This window comes from Phyllostomus discolor, chromosome 1 (assembly GCF_004126475.2).
Source record: "Phyllostomus discolor isolate MPI-MPIP mPhyDis1 chromosome 1, mPhyDis1.pri.v3, whole genome shotgun sequence".
NCBI lineage: Eukaryota > Metazoa > Chordata > Mammalia > Chiroptera > Phyllostomidae > Phyllostomus > Phyllostomus discolor.
The window spans coordinates 108,559,039-108,576,671 of NC_040903.2; the positions used below are offsets into that span (position 1 = coordinate 108,559,039).

Below are 17,633 nucleotides of genomic sequence, written 5' to 3' on the forward strand. Positions count from 1 at the left end.
CTCTTGAGACTTTATGTAAACATAAGCAATGTGTCCTGGACAGTTTGAAAAGGGATTGTTAAAGATGGCATTGGTCGTCATGAAGACTTCCCCTACTTTGATCCCTTTTAAATTGCCAGATACAGTTTATGTAACTGCCATATTTTAGCCATTTATGAAATTAATATATCCCAGGACTTTTGAACCAAGTTAAACACATAAATAAAATGAAGATTTGAAGTGAAAGGATTACAATGTTTTTGTGTCAGTTCTAGTAGACAAATGGAAGACAAATCAGATTATCTGGCTCCTAGGTGACTTGGTAGATAAGGAGAGAGAAAAGAGCAAGACACTAAGAAATATGTAATGACAAACAAATGAAAATCTTCCTATTTTCTTGGAGAACTCTTGTTCATTGAAGATGTTTTTCCACCTTTTAGAGATAAAGAAGCTCCAAGTATATCTCTTATCTTAGTGCAATCTTTAGAGTAACATTTTATTGTCACTTCCTTTATCATTTATCTCCTTAGTGTATTTATTAAACCTGAATTTTTAAAATCACATCACTTTGGTATTTTCAAATGTGTCATGTTTTCTTTTCAAACAACAAAAGATATAAACAAAGTTACTTGCTGGTTTTAAAAAAAGTTTTTTTTCTTTGGAGAAATTACATTCTGTAATTCAAGTGTAGTTTGAAAGAAGATGATCTGTGTTTGAACCACTGTGGATACTGAGAGAGTTCTTTCTAAGAAGTCTGGCATTTGGTAGAACTGGGTTAAATAGTAAAGAATCTGTTTATTATTCTGTGGCCATATGTTTAGAGGACCGCTCACAGAAATCAAAGTATTGTTCACGGAGAGCTCCAGCCAAGGAGACATTTTGAATTCGTAAAAGAGCTTCACAGTTTCAAAAGAATGCATAGCATTATGTATTGACACCCCACCACTATAGACAAAGGAACACAATTTAATAATAGAGAATTGTGCTCATGAGATTTCTCTTTTTCTTGCTAATTGGTTACTTTAACTACATTGTCTCCAAGTATAATGGACACCATTATTCTTAATAGTTCTCTGCTGCCAGATGATGTATACAGACATGATGTAGTCCATTTTAATTATTTCAGTTTGCTAGATTATTTCCCGTCCCTGTAATACAGTGGTGAATGCACATTTTCCCCTGACAGACTGTGCTGGGCAATGCCGGTTTCTATATTGTTGAAATTAAAGGGGAATTTCTTGATAAATTAATGGTTCTCCCACGTTTCTATGTCAGGTATGACTACGTGGAAGTCATTGATGGAGAAAATGAAAACGGACGTGTATGGGGAAAGTTCTGTGGGAAGATTGCCCCTTCTCCTGTAGTGTCTTCAGGGCCATTTCTTTTCATCAGATTTGTCTCTGACTATGAGACACATGGTGCAGGATTTTCCATACGTTATGAAATTTTCAAGAGAGGTGAGTATCTTAGAGTAGATCAAATATGGCTAAGTGTTTCTGAACATTGTTTCGTGAAAGACAAAGTGTAAATAACATATATTGTCATTACAAAAATATTAGAAATATATTAAGCAAAGGAAAAGTCTCCAATGTATTAAGTATGTTTACAAATTTTTTAAAGTATTTCATATATCAAAATTGCATGATTCTAATGTGTTAACCAATGTTTATTAGGTATATACTCCATAGAACTCTTTTAAGAGCATTTCTTATTTTTCTTCTTCAAAGTAAATTTTATTTACTGTTGAAGTTTGATTTTTTCAATTAAAAAGGCAGTGTCTGTTGTTTTAAAGTCAAGTATATCCTGTCCCCTTTATTTTATTATAAATTCAAAGCCAGTAGTTCCCAGGAAAAGCAAATCAGGCCAGTAGCCTTAGAGTGTCCAAAGCTATGGGAGGATTTCTATTAATGAGGTGATTGATGAGGGAAGAACATTTTAGAGGGAACAAAACAGTAATACTTTAAGTGGCATTCCCCTTAGAAATTAAATAGCAGTCACCCCTTCAATATAATTACTTACTAATCATATAATATATGTTTTATATAATAATATATATTGAGATGAGATCGAATCTGATAAAATGGAGGCTCCCAGCCTTGAAGAATTAAAGACACATATCAGTCGAACTGATAAACAGTATATTTTTATCTGCACAACACTGTTTTTCCAACAGCCTGCAAATTCCTTTGATGTGTTAAATCCAGCCATTGCTCTTACTTATTTTACTTAATTATTTAATTATTCTCTTGACATTAACGTGTGGAGAACCCAAAGGCAGAGGCCCAACATATAAATGTATTGCCCTAGAATAGGAAAAAGAGTTTATTTTATTTTTTTTGTAGTAGTAGAAAAAAATCAAGTCATACCAATGGCAAATGCCTAAGGTCTTTTTGGGCCAGTAGCAAGTGAGAATAATGAAAAGGAATCATTAGGAGTTTCTGGGAACATTGGCACAACTTCCTAAAATTTCAAGGAAATCTGGCATTGCCCCATATAAATATGGATGGATGGAGAGAACTTATTTTAGAAATGTATCTAAGTACATACTTGGAAACTCTGTGGTATAAATAGTGGTGTACATATGACATCAGTATTTATAGATGACTACATACGTACATATTTTCTCATGTTGAAAGCCATTTGATGTGTTCTATAATAAATCACATTATACACATATGCACATGTACATACACACACACTTCTACATTTGCTCTGTCTGTACATGACACTGTCAAAGAAAAATGGTATCAACAAGAGGGCTAAGAACAGCCTTTCATTTCAATATTTCTTGAAGATCTGAAGATGGATCAAAGAGAGAGGCAGCTCCCTCACTTAGTCATTAAGAATTCTTCATCTTCCAAAAAAATTCCGTTCCCTCCACTGTGTTAGTCACAGATGTACCACAATTTTCCTGTCCTCCTCTCCAACACCCTCCTTAAGACTTGAAGCCTTATTTTGTTCTTTCTTCTTCTCCTTGTTCTACCTATATCACATGTGGCTCCTAGCTGTTTTGAATATTTATCCAAAGGTGTCAGAGTCATGCTTTCTTCCCCTGTCTGCTGCCATTAACCAAACAGGCCTGATCTGTGATTCTCCCCACACTCTCATATTCTACACACAATTTTCAAACAGTCCTCAAGCCACAGTCCTCAAAATGCCTATGGCAGATCTCCATTGTCCATGATCAAGTCTCAGTGTCTGATTGGGTCAAGTGCAAGGCTTGATATCAACTACTCTGGACCTTCTCCAGCATCTACTCTCATAGATTTGTAACCTGGCTTCCTGCCTTAGGATAGTGCACTGGGTAAAGCCCAGCAGACCTGAATGTGAATTTTAATTCTGCCACTATCTCTGAATGTTCAGAGCCTCAATTCCTCATCTGAAAAGTAAGTAATAATATCTAGTACAGGCTTGTTGTAAAGATCAGTTGAAATGAAAACATGGAAAACGTGTAGCCACTGCCTGTCATTAAAAGTGTGTTCAATGAGCACTAGCTATTATAATGATTATGGATAAACCTTGTACCTTCAGTTTTCTCAGGTCTGGCTCTCTTCCGATTTATGTCCCTTAATATCTATAGATACCTAGCTTTAAATGAATTGTTATCAGGAAACTCTTCCTAATTAATCTACTTTTTTTCCTATACATGTACCCAACTTGTCCCTTATATATGAATATGCACACACAAATAGGTTTCACTTAAGTTTCTTCTTAATATCTTCAAATTTCTTCCTGCATCCATGTTTCCTTTCCCAACTAGATTGGTACTACCTGAAAAATGCAAAAAAAAGTTTCCTTTCCTTTACTGCACATACTTATAGATACTCCATAAAAAGTCATTAAATAATACATATATGCATGCATATACCAGTTCATGGACATTCTTTCCAGAAGTCACTTAATGGTATTATAGAACTTATGAATCTTTCTTCCTTTTAAAACATAATACATCTTCCAGGATGCAGAAATTTCAAGTTTCTTCAAAACACATGTCATAAATGAACCAATAAATTAATCTTTCACCTGTAACACTGAGGCTTCCTGGCAATTAATTACAGATCTAAGGAAGATTTAGGCCATTTCTGAGTCCCTAGGGCTGTAGTTCTACAGGAATACCTTTGGCTGAGGAACAACAAGGCGAGTCCTCACCTCTTCCCATGCCTCTTAGAGCCATCCTGGGACCCAATTTCTCTCCCTAGGTACCCCAATTTTTTCTTCTACATCTATTTCCAGGTGCTGAAACTTTGGGCCATCAGCCTTAAAATTATCCCCATGCACCTAAAGAAATTTCCCTACAAAGCCCAAGCATTCCCACATATCACTCTTCCTGTCTTTCCCTTGGCCTGGGTCATCCAGGCCCAAATGTGGGAAAAGCTGCAATCATTTTCTGTGGGTCTCAGTGCAGGGGAGACGCACATTTACTGAGAGCAGTGTGGGTCATTTTGTACCTTATTCAATTAAAAGTCTATATATTTAATACTATTTCCAAAGAAAGTATCTTAGTTATTATCATTGCCCATTATTATTGTCATTAACAATGAAATGTGCCATTCATAGCTACACAAAGTTCTCTCAGTCTTACAGATAACATAAAAAGTATGGTGTTCGCTGGCTGCAGTGCTGGGTGTGCACATCTCACACCTGCAGCTCCTTTGTTCTTAGGCGCACAGGGCTGCTACCCTCCATTCCTGTTCCTTGCTTGAATACTCACTGCAGAATTCCTTAACCCACTCCTTCCATAACCCTTCTGGGGCTGTGCTTGCTTAACTGTGGCAAATTTATACAACTGTGAATGAAGAAAATATTAAAACAAGTGTATTTGATACATGTTGGAGAAAGTAGGAAATTATAGGATCTTTTTAGTTTAAATGGACTTTTTTTTCAGATCCCAAAGTCCACTTCCTATTTGCTCTGCAGAGATTCTGAGGACCAGAAAGGTTAGGAAGCCACATGACACTACGCAGCAGGTTTGTGATAAAGGCAGGACTGGAACTTAGGCCTTCTGGTGCTCAATAGGGTTAGTTCTCTATCATCACTGCATGGGATTTCCCCAGTTTAGCTTCCAAACATATCTGTCAGGACAAGAGCACAGTGAAAGCATTGAAATATATTTGATTTGGACTGTATGCCCTTAATTCCTGTCATTTTTTTCTCTCTTACTCAATCTTAATATCACCTAAACAGATTTGTCTAAGAAGGAGAAAATATTAGTACCTATATGAAACTCTACTGTTTTCTTTGCCTTGCAAGGGCTTAGTCAAAGCATTTTTTACCCCAGCAAGGAGGTTAGAGGTCTCCAGGGTTACTGTTCCTACATCTTGGAAATAAAATTCTAAAGAGCTTCTAGTATATATATTAGATATATATGGATATTAATATCTATATATATATTAGAGAGAGAAAGTTAAGGACATAAATTGGCATAGTCACCGTCACCTCAGAAGCCACCAATTTACTTAGAAACAATTACAGACTACATGGTATGTTTCATAATCGTTTTACCTGAAGCTGACTTAGCAAAATGCTACATATTAATAACTTTTCAACTGAAATCAAATAGATGAGCACTTGAAGCTATCACGGTGAAGTGAGAACTGCATCAAGAAGGCTTTGGGGGAGTATTTTAAACAACTCAGCCCTCTACAGACCAGGTATTGTTCCCATCTAATCAGTATCACTCTTCCTGTCCCCTATGCTGTGGAGATCTAACACATGCACAGGGAGGAAGCAAAAGATCAGTTTTCTCAAAAGGCTGCCTGACATACTGAGGTGGAGACTTAGCCTGCTAACCTTTGCCACTGACACTAGAGATCTGCTAGTAAAATTTAATCTGTGTCAATACCTCTAGTACTTAAGAATTATCTCGACAACCCTCCTTGTTTAGAGTTGAATCCTTGCGTGCCATCAGTGGCACAATGGCACAGGAAAAGAATTGGTTTTTTTTTAAAGATTTTATTTATTTATTTTTAGAGAGGAAAGGAAGAGAGATAGAGAGAGAGAGAGAGAAACATCAATGTTGGGTTGCTAGGGGTTATGGCCTGCAACCCAGGAATGTACCCTGACTAGGAATCAAACCTGCGACACTTTGGTTTGCAGCGCAAGCTCAATCCACTGAGCTATGCCAGCCAGGGCCAGGAAAAGAATTGTTGATTTGGACTTCCCTAAATTGGATCCTATGAGTCAAAAGTGTAAAATCATCTTTGATTCAAATAGAGCCTTAAGTGCTCTTTGAAAATCATGACAGTGGTAGTGGTAAAGGGGCAGAATGTATATGCTCATGTCCATGTAGATGGGCAGTTTTTCAACTGTGTGGTGAGTACCACCCTACTCAGTGCTGGGTGCCACAGGTTGGAAGTGTAGTCATTTGTATAGTCATAAGACCAACTTGCAATTATGTTCCAGAATGCTTGACCAATTTAAATTACAACTCACTGTAATTTGTAAAGTCTTAATAACACCAGAGTCATTAAAATCACACGTTAAAATGATGTACATTACACTCACACACACACATACATATATATATATAAACAAATAATTTTAAAGTGGCATACAGCACTATATATGATACTTTGGGGAAGGTTAGGATGTCAACCTTGATATCAGGTGACTTCTAGCAACATGGCCTATAATCACAGTTTATCATGCCCTCACTAGCAGCCACACTTCACCAGAACACCTGTGTCAACACCACTTGGAATGAGTCACTCACCCTGGGTACATGTACAAATTACCTTTCACATTTAGTTTGTCAAAGAGGCAGAGGTCACATCTGGCAAAGTTACTGAGTCACTGGTGTTGGAATCTGAAACCCAAACTCTCTCCACTGAATTCTCCCCCTGCTTTTATAAATGTTCCATTTCACCAATAAAGGGTTGTCAGTCTCAAGATTTAAGGATTTAAACTTGAAGGGGCTGTAATTATTTCTCTAGGGCTCTGTTGAGAGATTTCTGTAGCTTATTCATTGTTCCCTCATGGTTTTATATTTGTCATTTCTTTCTCTGCAATAGCAGAAGTTTTTAAATTGCCCTACACAAATGAAAAACTAAAGTGAACACAATAAATCTGAACTTGACTTTTCATACCTAGCACTACTATGAAAAAGCTGAATTATTAGGACAGTGATTGCAATGGTGAGCTTTTATTAGAAAGCTATTCAGTCTTTGCCCGGGTTATTTCTTGGTGAAGTCATTTTAGAGGATTTTCACTTTGCTCCTTTCTCTTTTCTACTTATAGGTCCTGAGTGTTCCCAGAACTACACAAGCCCTAGTGGAGTGATAAAGTCCCCTGGATTCCCTGAAAAATATCCCAACAGCCTTGAATGCACTTATATTATCTTTGCACCAAAGATGTCAGAGATTATCCTGGAATTTGAAAGCTTTGACCTGGAGCTTGACTCAAATCCTCCAGGGGGCATGTTCTGTCGCTATGACCGGCTAGAAATCTGGGATGGATTCCCCGATGGTAAGAAGGGCAGAAAGAATCTCCAAAATGGAAAGACCTGAGGAAGCGGCACTAGGATCCTTTCACTGGTGTCATGATACATGTATTGTTTTTTAAAAATAGCTCAGAAAGAGGAGGGAAAACAAGACAAAATGGTAATTCTATGTAGAGCATCGATAAAATATTTGAGCTCAAACTGCCTTAGTAATTAGCCAGTCCAACTACTTCATTTTATAAATAAAGAAACTAAGGCCATTAATGATTATGCAAGGCCTTATAGCTTTGTTTGTGATAGAAATGGAACCAACACATAATTTTCCTGACTAAAATATTTTGTTCATTTCATTGACCTTACTGGTTGTTAGTTTATAGACCGTCGAAGGAGGAGATATTAAGAGATCAATTAAATCAAACCATTCATTTTACAAATGTAGAGCTTAAGGTTAGAGTAGGTTAAGTACCTGAAAAAATGTTAAAGGTGAAGCAAGCATCCATTATGCTATCAAAAACTTTAGAAGAGAAATGAGAATGTTTGGACATTTCTAATTTAGACAGATTCCTTGCCTGCTCTCTAGTGAATTTTTTATCTTTAGTAAATTGAATCACTTCAATACATTGTTCATATTTATTGTTCTTATCATCTAAATTCATTATACATTTAAAAATATTTATTGAGCACCTATCATGTCCCAGGTACTATTCTAGCCACTGGGCAACAAAACAATCAAAGATGGCTGTTTTTGTGGAGCTTAGAGTCTGTGGGAGAATGAGACAATAAACAAGGCATATTACGAGTAAATGAATTATGTGCATGGAATGTTAGAAGGTGAGAAGTTCTATAAACAAAACAAGTGAAAGAAAGAAAAAGTAGAGCAGTGTAAAGGTATGAAAAGTGCTGGTGTTAGGGGAGAGGATGTGTGGGTTAATTTGTAACTAGGGTGGTAAGGCTAGGCCATCTAAAGAAAGTGACATTTGAGCTAAGATTTGAAGGAGGTGGAGGACATACCAATGTGGACAACTAAAGGAAAGTTTTCATTTCAATCCTTGTGAATTAGAAGGTGAATAGCAAAAATACACACCCAAATTCTGAACAGAGGGAGATAATATCAAATAATTTGCTGCAGCTGCATTGCTAGTTCTTGTGTTTAGTCTGGTTTAATATTAAGATTTCCCTAGAGAACACACATACAAATCAGAAAGGGCAGCTTGGAAGTTCTTGCAAATCATGCAGTTAGACATGTATAGCTGTCTATAAAATATTATTATTGAATATCATTATCAAGTTGGAGGAAACAGTATTTAAATAAATTGTAGATGGACAACAAGAATAATGTGAAAGAGACTGCCTTTGTCTTTGATATGGCATTAAAATTATCAGTGTAATTGAATTTAGATATGTTCCTAAACAGTCAAGTAGAAAAACTGGGTTTAGAGAAATCTTATGTTGTCATTGGAATGCATGGTTAAGTTAACCCTAGTTTAGCTGCTTCTTTAGTCTTTTATAATGTAAATAGAGTGATGATGATCCCATTGAAACTCCTTCATTAAGTAATGAGATTTGCCCAACCAGAGTACTGATTGATTTCCAAGTAGTCAATTTGATAATTAGGAAAACAATATTATAATATTCTGTAATAATAGCTGGAACATTAATAAAGAGGTTATTTGTTCACAACCCAAATTTTCAGCCTCCCTTTCAAGAACTTACATTTAAAGTGGACTTCTGAAAAGAAGGTCCAATCAACCCACTTATTTAGAGTACTTCCAGAAAGAAGCAATTGTTGTTAGTGCTAAGGGTTTTTCATAGTAGTGATATTCTGGTTTGGAAAATCACTGAGTTGAAGGGAAGAACAATTAACAATTGAGTCATCAGCCTTGCAATTCACCCATGTTTTAAACTATGGTGATTTTGATTTATTCCCAGAGAAAGCTGGCTTTGGAATGGGAAAATTGTGTTTGTGTATGTTAATATTTACCTGGCCTTGTCCAGCCTATGCCAGCATAGCAGCTCTCTTTTTTAGGCAAAATGAGAGCCTCCATGCTCCTGGGTTTCTGTCCATGGCAGTAGAAACATTTTTGTCATCATAGTTCAACACATACAGTTCCTCTGCCAGCAAAATTGCTTTTAGTCTTTGATATTCTTTCCAAAAACAATAACCAGAAAGTGCTAAAGGCTTTTAACCATCAAGTGATTTTATGTTGCATTTTATCATAAACATTGAAGTAGATGACTAAGCAATTGAAAGCTACCCATTGATTCAGACTGACTTTGAAGAAAATCAGTTTACTCCCAAACTAGAAATCCGAGCCATGCACGTTGTGAACCGCACATCTCCATCTATCACGCTCTTTGAAGCTCTGTGGATTTACAAGTAGCCACCCTGCAGTAATTGGGGAAGTTTACATATGCTTTGAGAACGATGAGCTAAACATGCTGCCCAGTCCATGCCTAAAATGCCTGTGCCATGTCATGGTGCCAAGCATGAATGTGTAACTTACAGCACATATGTGCACTCAAAGTCAGCCCCTTCTGGCTGGGGGTAGAAGCTGAAACCACCATTATTGCCTACATTACAAGCATTAGAGATGATTTGAGAAATAAGTTTCATAAGAGCTAGATTAAATTCTGTTTTTCAAATTTTACTCTTATACTAAAATTAACCTTCTAAACTATAAATATAAAATATAAATGATATAAATATAAACCTTCCAAAATATAAATGATATAAATGTGCAAATGTTTTTCTGGGGAAATGTTGCAAAGCCCAGATATTCTCCATTGAAAGTCTCATTATTGTAAGATTAGTGTACAAGGTCTATCTTGTACCCTTCTAAAATGATTCCCTCATTTATTTACTTATTCAAAGGACCTCATTTTAAAAGTGCCTCTTTATAGTAGATCATTGCCCTTTTTCACATAAAAAGATAGCAGAAAGCCAAATTTCCTGATTCTGAGGTAAGATTGTAATTATTGGAGAGATTAATGGGAAAACACAAAGAATCACGTACTGCCATTCCCAGTTGCAGGTCTGTCTTTTAAACCAAACAAGTACTATATTGACTTCACACTTGAGAAGATATGATGACTGTAGGTCTACTCTCCCTCAAGCAACAGCTTAGAACATGTTGCCTGCTTGAATTCTTTAATAATTCAATTTTTGAATGATACTTCTGTTTTTGTGACAGTTTTCCTCTCTTTGGCCTTGGGTCCAAAAGAATAGAAGTAGGAAATGCGTTTGCTGTGTTCATGGAAATACACAAATGCACCCACACCCGAGATGGACAAAAGTACTTCACCCACTCTCCCTCAGATCAATATTGCATTAGCTTGCTAGGCTGAGGTCTCACTGTTGTTCAGGAAAATTCAATACTTCTTTGTATTATAGTCGAAAAAGCCTTTCACTCTCATATCTTGAGGGCTCCCGGGGAGAGTTGCATGCTGCTGTCTGCGAGCAATGTTCTAAAGGACAGAGGCAGATTTACACAGCATGTCTTACACATTATAAATCAGTGAGTCATGGAGACTCTAAATTATGAGTCTGCACTGGACAAGTTCTCTTCTGTTTGCTCTTTCAAAGAGGATCCCCTTCCCCCACACTCTCCAGAGAAATTGGGTGACAGTGGAGGAGGGGAATCAGTAGCCAGAGCCGAGGGGGTGGCTGCAGCTTCCCTTGAGCCCTGTATTCTTGGCAAGGTCGGGGGCCCTTGTTATCTGAGAACAACCCCAAGGATTAGGGCTGTAAAAGTTTGCCTACAAACTAATGAAAAAGAAAGTTATGAAACCACAATAATGGCATGTAAATGAGAGAGTATAAATAAGACTCTAAGCCTTCCATTCGATTGAAGGCTTAGAAGTGTGATTCTTTATGAGGAAAGTAAAGCCCTGAGTGTATGGCTCTACCTAGATATTTTCACGTATATGTTATGGGAAACTTTACACTCCATAATGAAGAAAAACAATGTTGGATTATGGTAGGGCCACATTCAGAATGAGGAAAATCTGACAAAATACTAGCGTTTGTAGAAGAATCTGAGGCCAGGATTAAAAGAAACAAAAAACAGCAAGAGTTTCATCTTCTGAGATGCTCTCTTCTACCAACTGGGAAGCCTAAAGTAACAAAATGTTCTTTCTATAATGCAAAGCCACTGTCCAAGACTTATGTGATGCCCTGTAGATAATTTGTATCAGTTCCTTTAAATGGGTCAGCCTCCTTGTTTTCTTCATAATAAAGCAACCTACACATACACAATGTTTGGTTGCTGAAGAGTGAGGGGTTTCAGCAGACAGAAAACTCATAGAATTCTATCAAATCAGTTACTTGAATGTATGAAAAAGTTGTCAGATACTCAAAAAAACCATTTGCTCTAACTCAACAATGTAAACCATTTGGGGTTAGGCTTTATTTTTGTTTTTGTTTTTGTTTTTGTTTTCTTTTTTTTTTCTTTTTCTCAAGAGGGTTGGCCAAGAGCTGAAAAACTGTTAGCCAAGAATCTGAGCACTGGAAAAAGTAGGGTACTCAGATTAGTTAACAGCCTAGCAATCACTTCTTGTGAGGCTCACATTTTAATCACACTTGCAGCTTCTCCTAGCTCTCATCCATAGCCTTCTGTGTCCAAGCTGCACACACAGGTTTTGGAATACCACCTCCCTGTTGAAGGCCCATCCTGCCAGGGACAGGTTCACCTCCTGTGCTTCCTTGAACAAAGCGATAACTCTTAGTTGAAATGCAGAGAACCATAGGTTTCTTGAAGGGGGAAACGGTCCACACCACATTGTCTTTCTAAGCCCAAACCAACTAGTGTGTTTTTACCATATGAGCAATGAAAAAACCTAGAGAAAATGGGACTTGTGTTTTTGTATTGCTGTGAATCTGGACAGGGAAACAGAAAGATTCTCCAAGCCTAGAGGGCTTCTGTACCATCCATAAGGCAACTTAGAATTACAAATTGCCAAGATTTGTATGAAAACACTTCAACAAGGAGGTGACCAGTTTAAGCAAAATGGCAATTTAACTTTATCTTAAATCAGCTGGCATTCCCAAACCTTCTCTCCCTCAGGTACCACTTTTCTCCCAGCACACCCTGTCAACAGCTGCTCAGGCCCTCTCTGGGCAACTGGACACCAGGTCAATGTAGTTACCTCTCGTAGGTTTGGGGGAGAAAAAACTGGGACATAAGTCAGAAAGATGTATTTTCCTTTCATTTTGATTACAACTTGCTATTGGTTCCTATAGTTTCTAAATTTTTAATTATTACAGTTGTAAATTAGTGTTCAGATTAAACCCTGTGTTGGACATAATCTTTTATCTAAGTCAGTGATGTTTGTCATAATAAACCTCCAGGATTAAACTATAGAAGAGGATGGAGATTGGGGTTATGTAGGGCTGGATCAGACCCTTGGCACTGCCCTGTTTCCAGACATGTTCCTAGGACATAGGCCTTTCCATCTAAGGCAGGGGAGTGAGGACAGACAACTCCAAGAGACCTTGCTGACCATAGCATGGGACTGGGTGTGCAGTCTGGTTCTGGAGATGAATGTCAAGGTGCCACTTAGTAGGTCAAATCTCATTCTTTGAAACTGAAGCAAGAATTTCGATTCTGTTCCTGAAAACAATCCTGCTCCCTAGGGAATGTGGTTATATCTGTCACTGCCTTTCTGAGACTCTTGGAAACCCTCTCTGCAATCATGATCCAACACGTTCACTGCAAAGCAGTTAACCAAGGAAGGCACTTTGGGTAGGAAAATATTTCTGGGTTCTGCTGGGACCCATGTTTGCATATAGTGATTCTTGCATCTGCTGTGGAAGAAAAGATATTTTAATGTTCCCTCCATTTCTCCCTTTCCAGTTGGCCCTCACATTGGGCGTTACTGTGGGCAGAAAACACCAGGTCGAATTCGTTCCTCATCGGGCATTCTATCAATGGTTTTTTATACCGACAGTGCTATAGCAAAAGAAGGCTTCTCAGCAAACTACAGCATCCTGCAGAGCAGCCTCTCAGAAGGTCAGTGCTCATTCATCCTGCAAAGCCTGTGGTAAATACACCTTGTTATTCCTCCTCACACACCTGGGGCAGCCTGAAACGCTAAAGAGATGTTTTGTGAATTGGAGTGCCAGCTGTTTGTTTTTCTGTTTTAAATGGGATTTATGAATATCAAAAGGAAGAACTATCTGGTGTGCTTTCTTAGTAAAACTGTAGATGAGATGGCTGCTTGTGAGCCTCTGAAATTATGGGAGGAAGTAGAAAATGGAAAAACAGTGCCTTGAAACACTGAAGTATGCCAGGCCACCTACCTGGTATCCTCCATTATGTACTGGGCTGAGATTCATAAAAAGACAGGCATTGATCACGGATGGTGGGAACGAATCTGTGGCAGTTCATTGACAGGGCAGCCCTGTAGAATGGATGGTGCATGGTGGTTTGGCCTGTGGAGACCCTGGTGGTAGCCATTGCATCTTTCTTTCTTATGTGAATGAAAGTGGGTATTCATGTAAAAGAAGTATGTTTTCATTTCTGTTACAACTTTGCACAAAAGAAAAAAAAGGAATATAGGTCTGTATTGTATTTAAATACTCTACTGATTCAGCCCTTCTTCAAAGTTTACATGGTCTCTAGCTCTTTGAAGGGCCAAGAAAAAAAGCTGAAGAACAATGAATAAGTTGTGTTTCATCAGTTCTAGCCATCTGGTTGTAAAGTGGGATGGGGAGAAGATGGGCTATTTGGAGATCTGTCCTATAGATATGCTCATTCTTTTCTACCAGATCTTACTGGAAAACAAAAAGGCCAATTAAATTTCAAAAACTTATTTGTACTTAATTTATTTCATTAATTCTTGTATTTCTGTGCCTATAAATATTTTTATATTAGAAATAACAAACCTAACCTTAAAAATATGAAACTAGTAAATTAAAACCTTCTATGCCATAAAACCTTAACTAGTGCAATAGAAAATTCAAAAAATGAAAAATTTTGATTAACTGAGATTTTCTGGATGGTTGAGAATCTGTTATTTCATCTCTAAAGCTTTTTTCACTTTAGTATTTTAGATTTGTGTTTTCTTAGAATTGATGATTTACTTCCCAGTATCATATGTCTTATCAATTTCATATTTTACCATTTCACTGAATGGATGAAACCTAATGAAATACATGGTCATCATTGTTAGCATTATTATTTTATGCTCCAATACTATTGTGTTCTGTGTAACCATGTGATACTACAGTTTACCTCTGATAGATACTTTTATGTTTTAATAAAATAAACTAATGATGTTAATAATCATGACCAGGCCAGGGGCAGGCAGCATGAGAACTAAAGGGCTTAGAAAGAGGTGGTTCTTGTATCCACCCAGTAAGTATTGTAAGTGGAAATAGAGACTTTTCACTTTTATTAGATATTAGAGGAAATAGTTCAATAGTAAAATTTTATTGAAACACAATTTTTGGTATGTGCCCATGTGACACCTACATGCATTCAACTTTGAAAATAAATCAGAATTTTCATCATTTACTAATATATTTCTAATAGTATTTCTGTCAACCTAGGTCCAGTTGGGAAAATATTTAATTGCTATGAGTTCTTCATAGGCTTACATTAAAATAATTATTGTCATGAACCAAAGTGTCCATTGAGAAACTAATGAATAAAGAATAGGTGGTACATATATATGAGGTCTGCCCAGAAAAAGTCCAGCCATTGTTAATGAGAATAGTTTGAGCAGCATCTGTATAACCTGGCAGCGAAGGAGAGAGGACTGGAATTTGCATGCATGAACAATGACAACCTCACTGTACTAGTCAGTGAGGGTGGTGGACACCATTGAGTGAGCATGTGTACTATGTTGCCTTCTCATTCAAAATGACTGAACGAGAAGAGCAAAGTATCTGCATCAGGTTTTGCATTAAGCATGAACATTCCTCCATGGAAACTATTCAGATGACTCAAAAGGCCTCAGCTATGGGCAACTGGTGATTGTCAGCTTCATCATGACGATGCACCCACTCATGCATCACATCTCCTGTAGAGGTTTTGGTGAAACATCAAATCACGCAGGTGACTCAGTCCCTCTACAACCCCAATTTGGCACCCTATAACTTCTGGCTTTTCCCAAAACTATAATCACCTTTGAAAGGGAAGAGATTTGAGATGGTTGATGCGATTCGGGAAAATACAACAGGGGAGCTGATGGCAACTGGGAGAACTGCGTGAGGTCCCAAGGTACCTACTTTGTTTAAAGATTTTATTTATTTATTTTTAGAGAGGGGAAGGGAGGAAGAAAGAGAGGGAGAGAAACATCAATGTGTGGTTGCCTCTCACATGGCCCCCACTGGGGACCTGGCCCACAACCCAGGCCTGTGCCCTGACTGGGAATCAAACCAGCAACCCTTTGGTTTTCAGTCCGCACTTAATTCACTGAGCTATGCCAGCCAGGGCCCAAGGTGCCTACTTTGAAGAGGACTGAGGCTTCATTGTCATATGTACAATGTTTCTTGTATCTTCTTCAATAAATGTCTCTATTTTTCATATTGCATGGCTGGATACATTCTGGACAGACCTCATACAATGGAATATTATTCAGTCATAAAAAATAATGAAATCTTGCCATTTGAGACAGCATGGGTAGATCTAGAGGATATTATACTGTAAGTGAAATAGAAAAAGACCATATGATTTCACTTATATGTGGACTCTATAAAACAAAATAAAGGAACAAACAAAACAGAAATAAAAATTATTGCCATGAAAATACATGTATTAGTGCTATGTTTTCATAAGTCCCTTGCTGTCATCTTTCGTAAAACTTTGTGTGAATAGAATATGAACTTTTTAGTCTGCCAGATTAAAAAAAGAAACATAGATGCCCTGTGCTTTAATGACTTTGGGCCATTTTTCCCCCCTTCAGATTTCAAATGTATGGAAGCTCTGGGCATGGAATCAGGAGAGATTCATTCTGACCACATCACAGCTTCTTCCCAGTATAGCACCAACTGGTCCTCAGAACGCTCCCGCCTGAACTACCCAGAGAATGGGTGGACCCCTGGAGAAGATTCCTTCCGAGAGTGGATACAGGTATGTTGCATGAGACCAGACACATTCAGGGTGGGAGATGATTTGGGTCATCTAAAAAAGCTGTTGAAAAAACGCAATGACTGCCAAATGCCTTCAGTTGAGGAAAGAAGGCCAATGGGCAATGAGTGACTCTGTGGCATCATTGTGTCACAATAGCACACCATCAAAGCAAAGGAGGCCCAGGCAATACCCCTGAAAATCCACATGTCTTCTCAGATACTTACATATGGTTCTTTACAGAATTTGAGCACAGATGTCTTACTTTGGTAATACTGAAAGATCTGATTTTTCCCAAAAATTGCACATTTTTTTATTAATATGCTTCCTACTTCAACAGATGTTTATTTCCTTGATGAAATATAGTAAACCTATTTATAGACTTGCATGAAATAATTCTTTCCAAGTATAGAGTTTTTTATTTGTTTATTCTTGTAGAAGAAGGGAAGAAATGGATTGAAGTTTACTTTCCCACATAGATCCAGGAAGCAGTTTATTTGAGGCTGCTGGTCTCTGTGGATTATGTTTACACGTACACATATGAAATGCACATATAAATGTTTTCTTATTAGTGAAATTGTTTTTGCTTTCCTCACTTTGCTCTGGCATTCCCTTGTCTGCCATGACCCTTATATTCCCCACAGACTCTCCTCCTCCCACCAATACCCCCATGCTTCACCCTTCTCTGGAGTTAATTCCAACACCACTCCCAATCCTCAACTTGCCCAACCTTGATGTATGGATACTCCCACCCAAGGCCTGATGTGTGCATTCTTGACTTTTTCACACACTGTCAAATGAAACACACATATCAGCTGAGTAGGCTAAACTGTGGGCAAATTATACAGTTATTTGCTAAAGGATCCAGGCTTCCTTCTGAGGAGAGTAAGCAGAGCCTGCCTGTCTTACATTCATTGCTAAATATATATAAATGACTAATTCCCAGAGAGACTTCTAGGCAAGAAAAAACCAAGATGATTAATCCCCTACTTTCCACATTTATTGCTGCTTCAGTCTTTTGATAACAAAATACCAAATTTTGTTTTACTTTGGAAAGGTCAATATTAGTTTAACATACACTTAAAGTGAAATGGCCTATTACAGGAAACTGAACTCATGCTAACCTCTAAATGATAATGCTGAGA

General features: G+C 37.6%; 1 protein-coding gene across 7 annotated transcripts in view; it reads left to right on the plus strand.

Moving 5' to 3' along the window:
• Positions 1 to 17,633, plus strand: part of NRP1 (neuropilin 1) — a 163,101-nt gene that overhangs the window by 63,924 nt on the left and 81,544 nt on the right. For all 7 annotated transcript variants that reach the window (XM_036027501.1, XM_036027499.1, XM_036027503.1 and 4 more), the window contains 4 exons: positions 1,255 to 1,436; positions 7,216 to 7,443; positions 13,270 to 13,425; positions 16,325 to 16,491. In XM_036027501.1, coding sequence (XP_035883394.1) covers positions 1,255 to 1,436; positions 7,216 to 7,443; positions 13,270 to 13,425; positions 16,325 to 16,491 — 733 coding nt within the window. The remainder of the gene's footprint in view (positions 1 to 1,254; positions 1,437 to 7,215; positions 7,444 to 13,269; positions 13,426 to 16,324; positions 16,492 to 17,633) is intronic.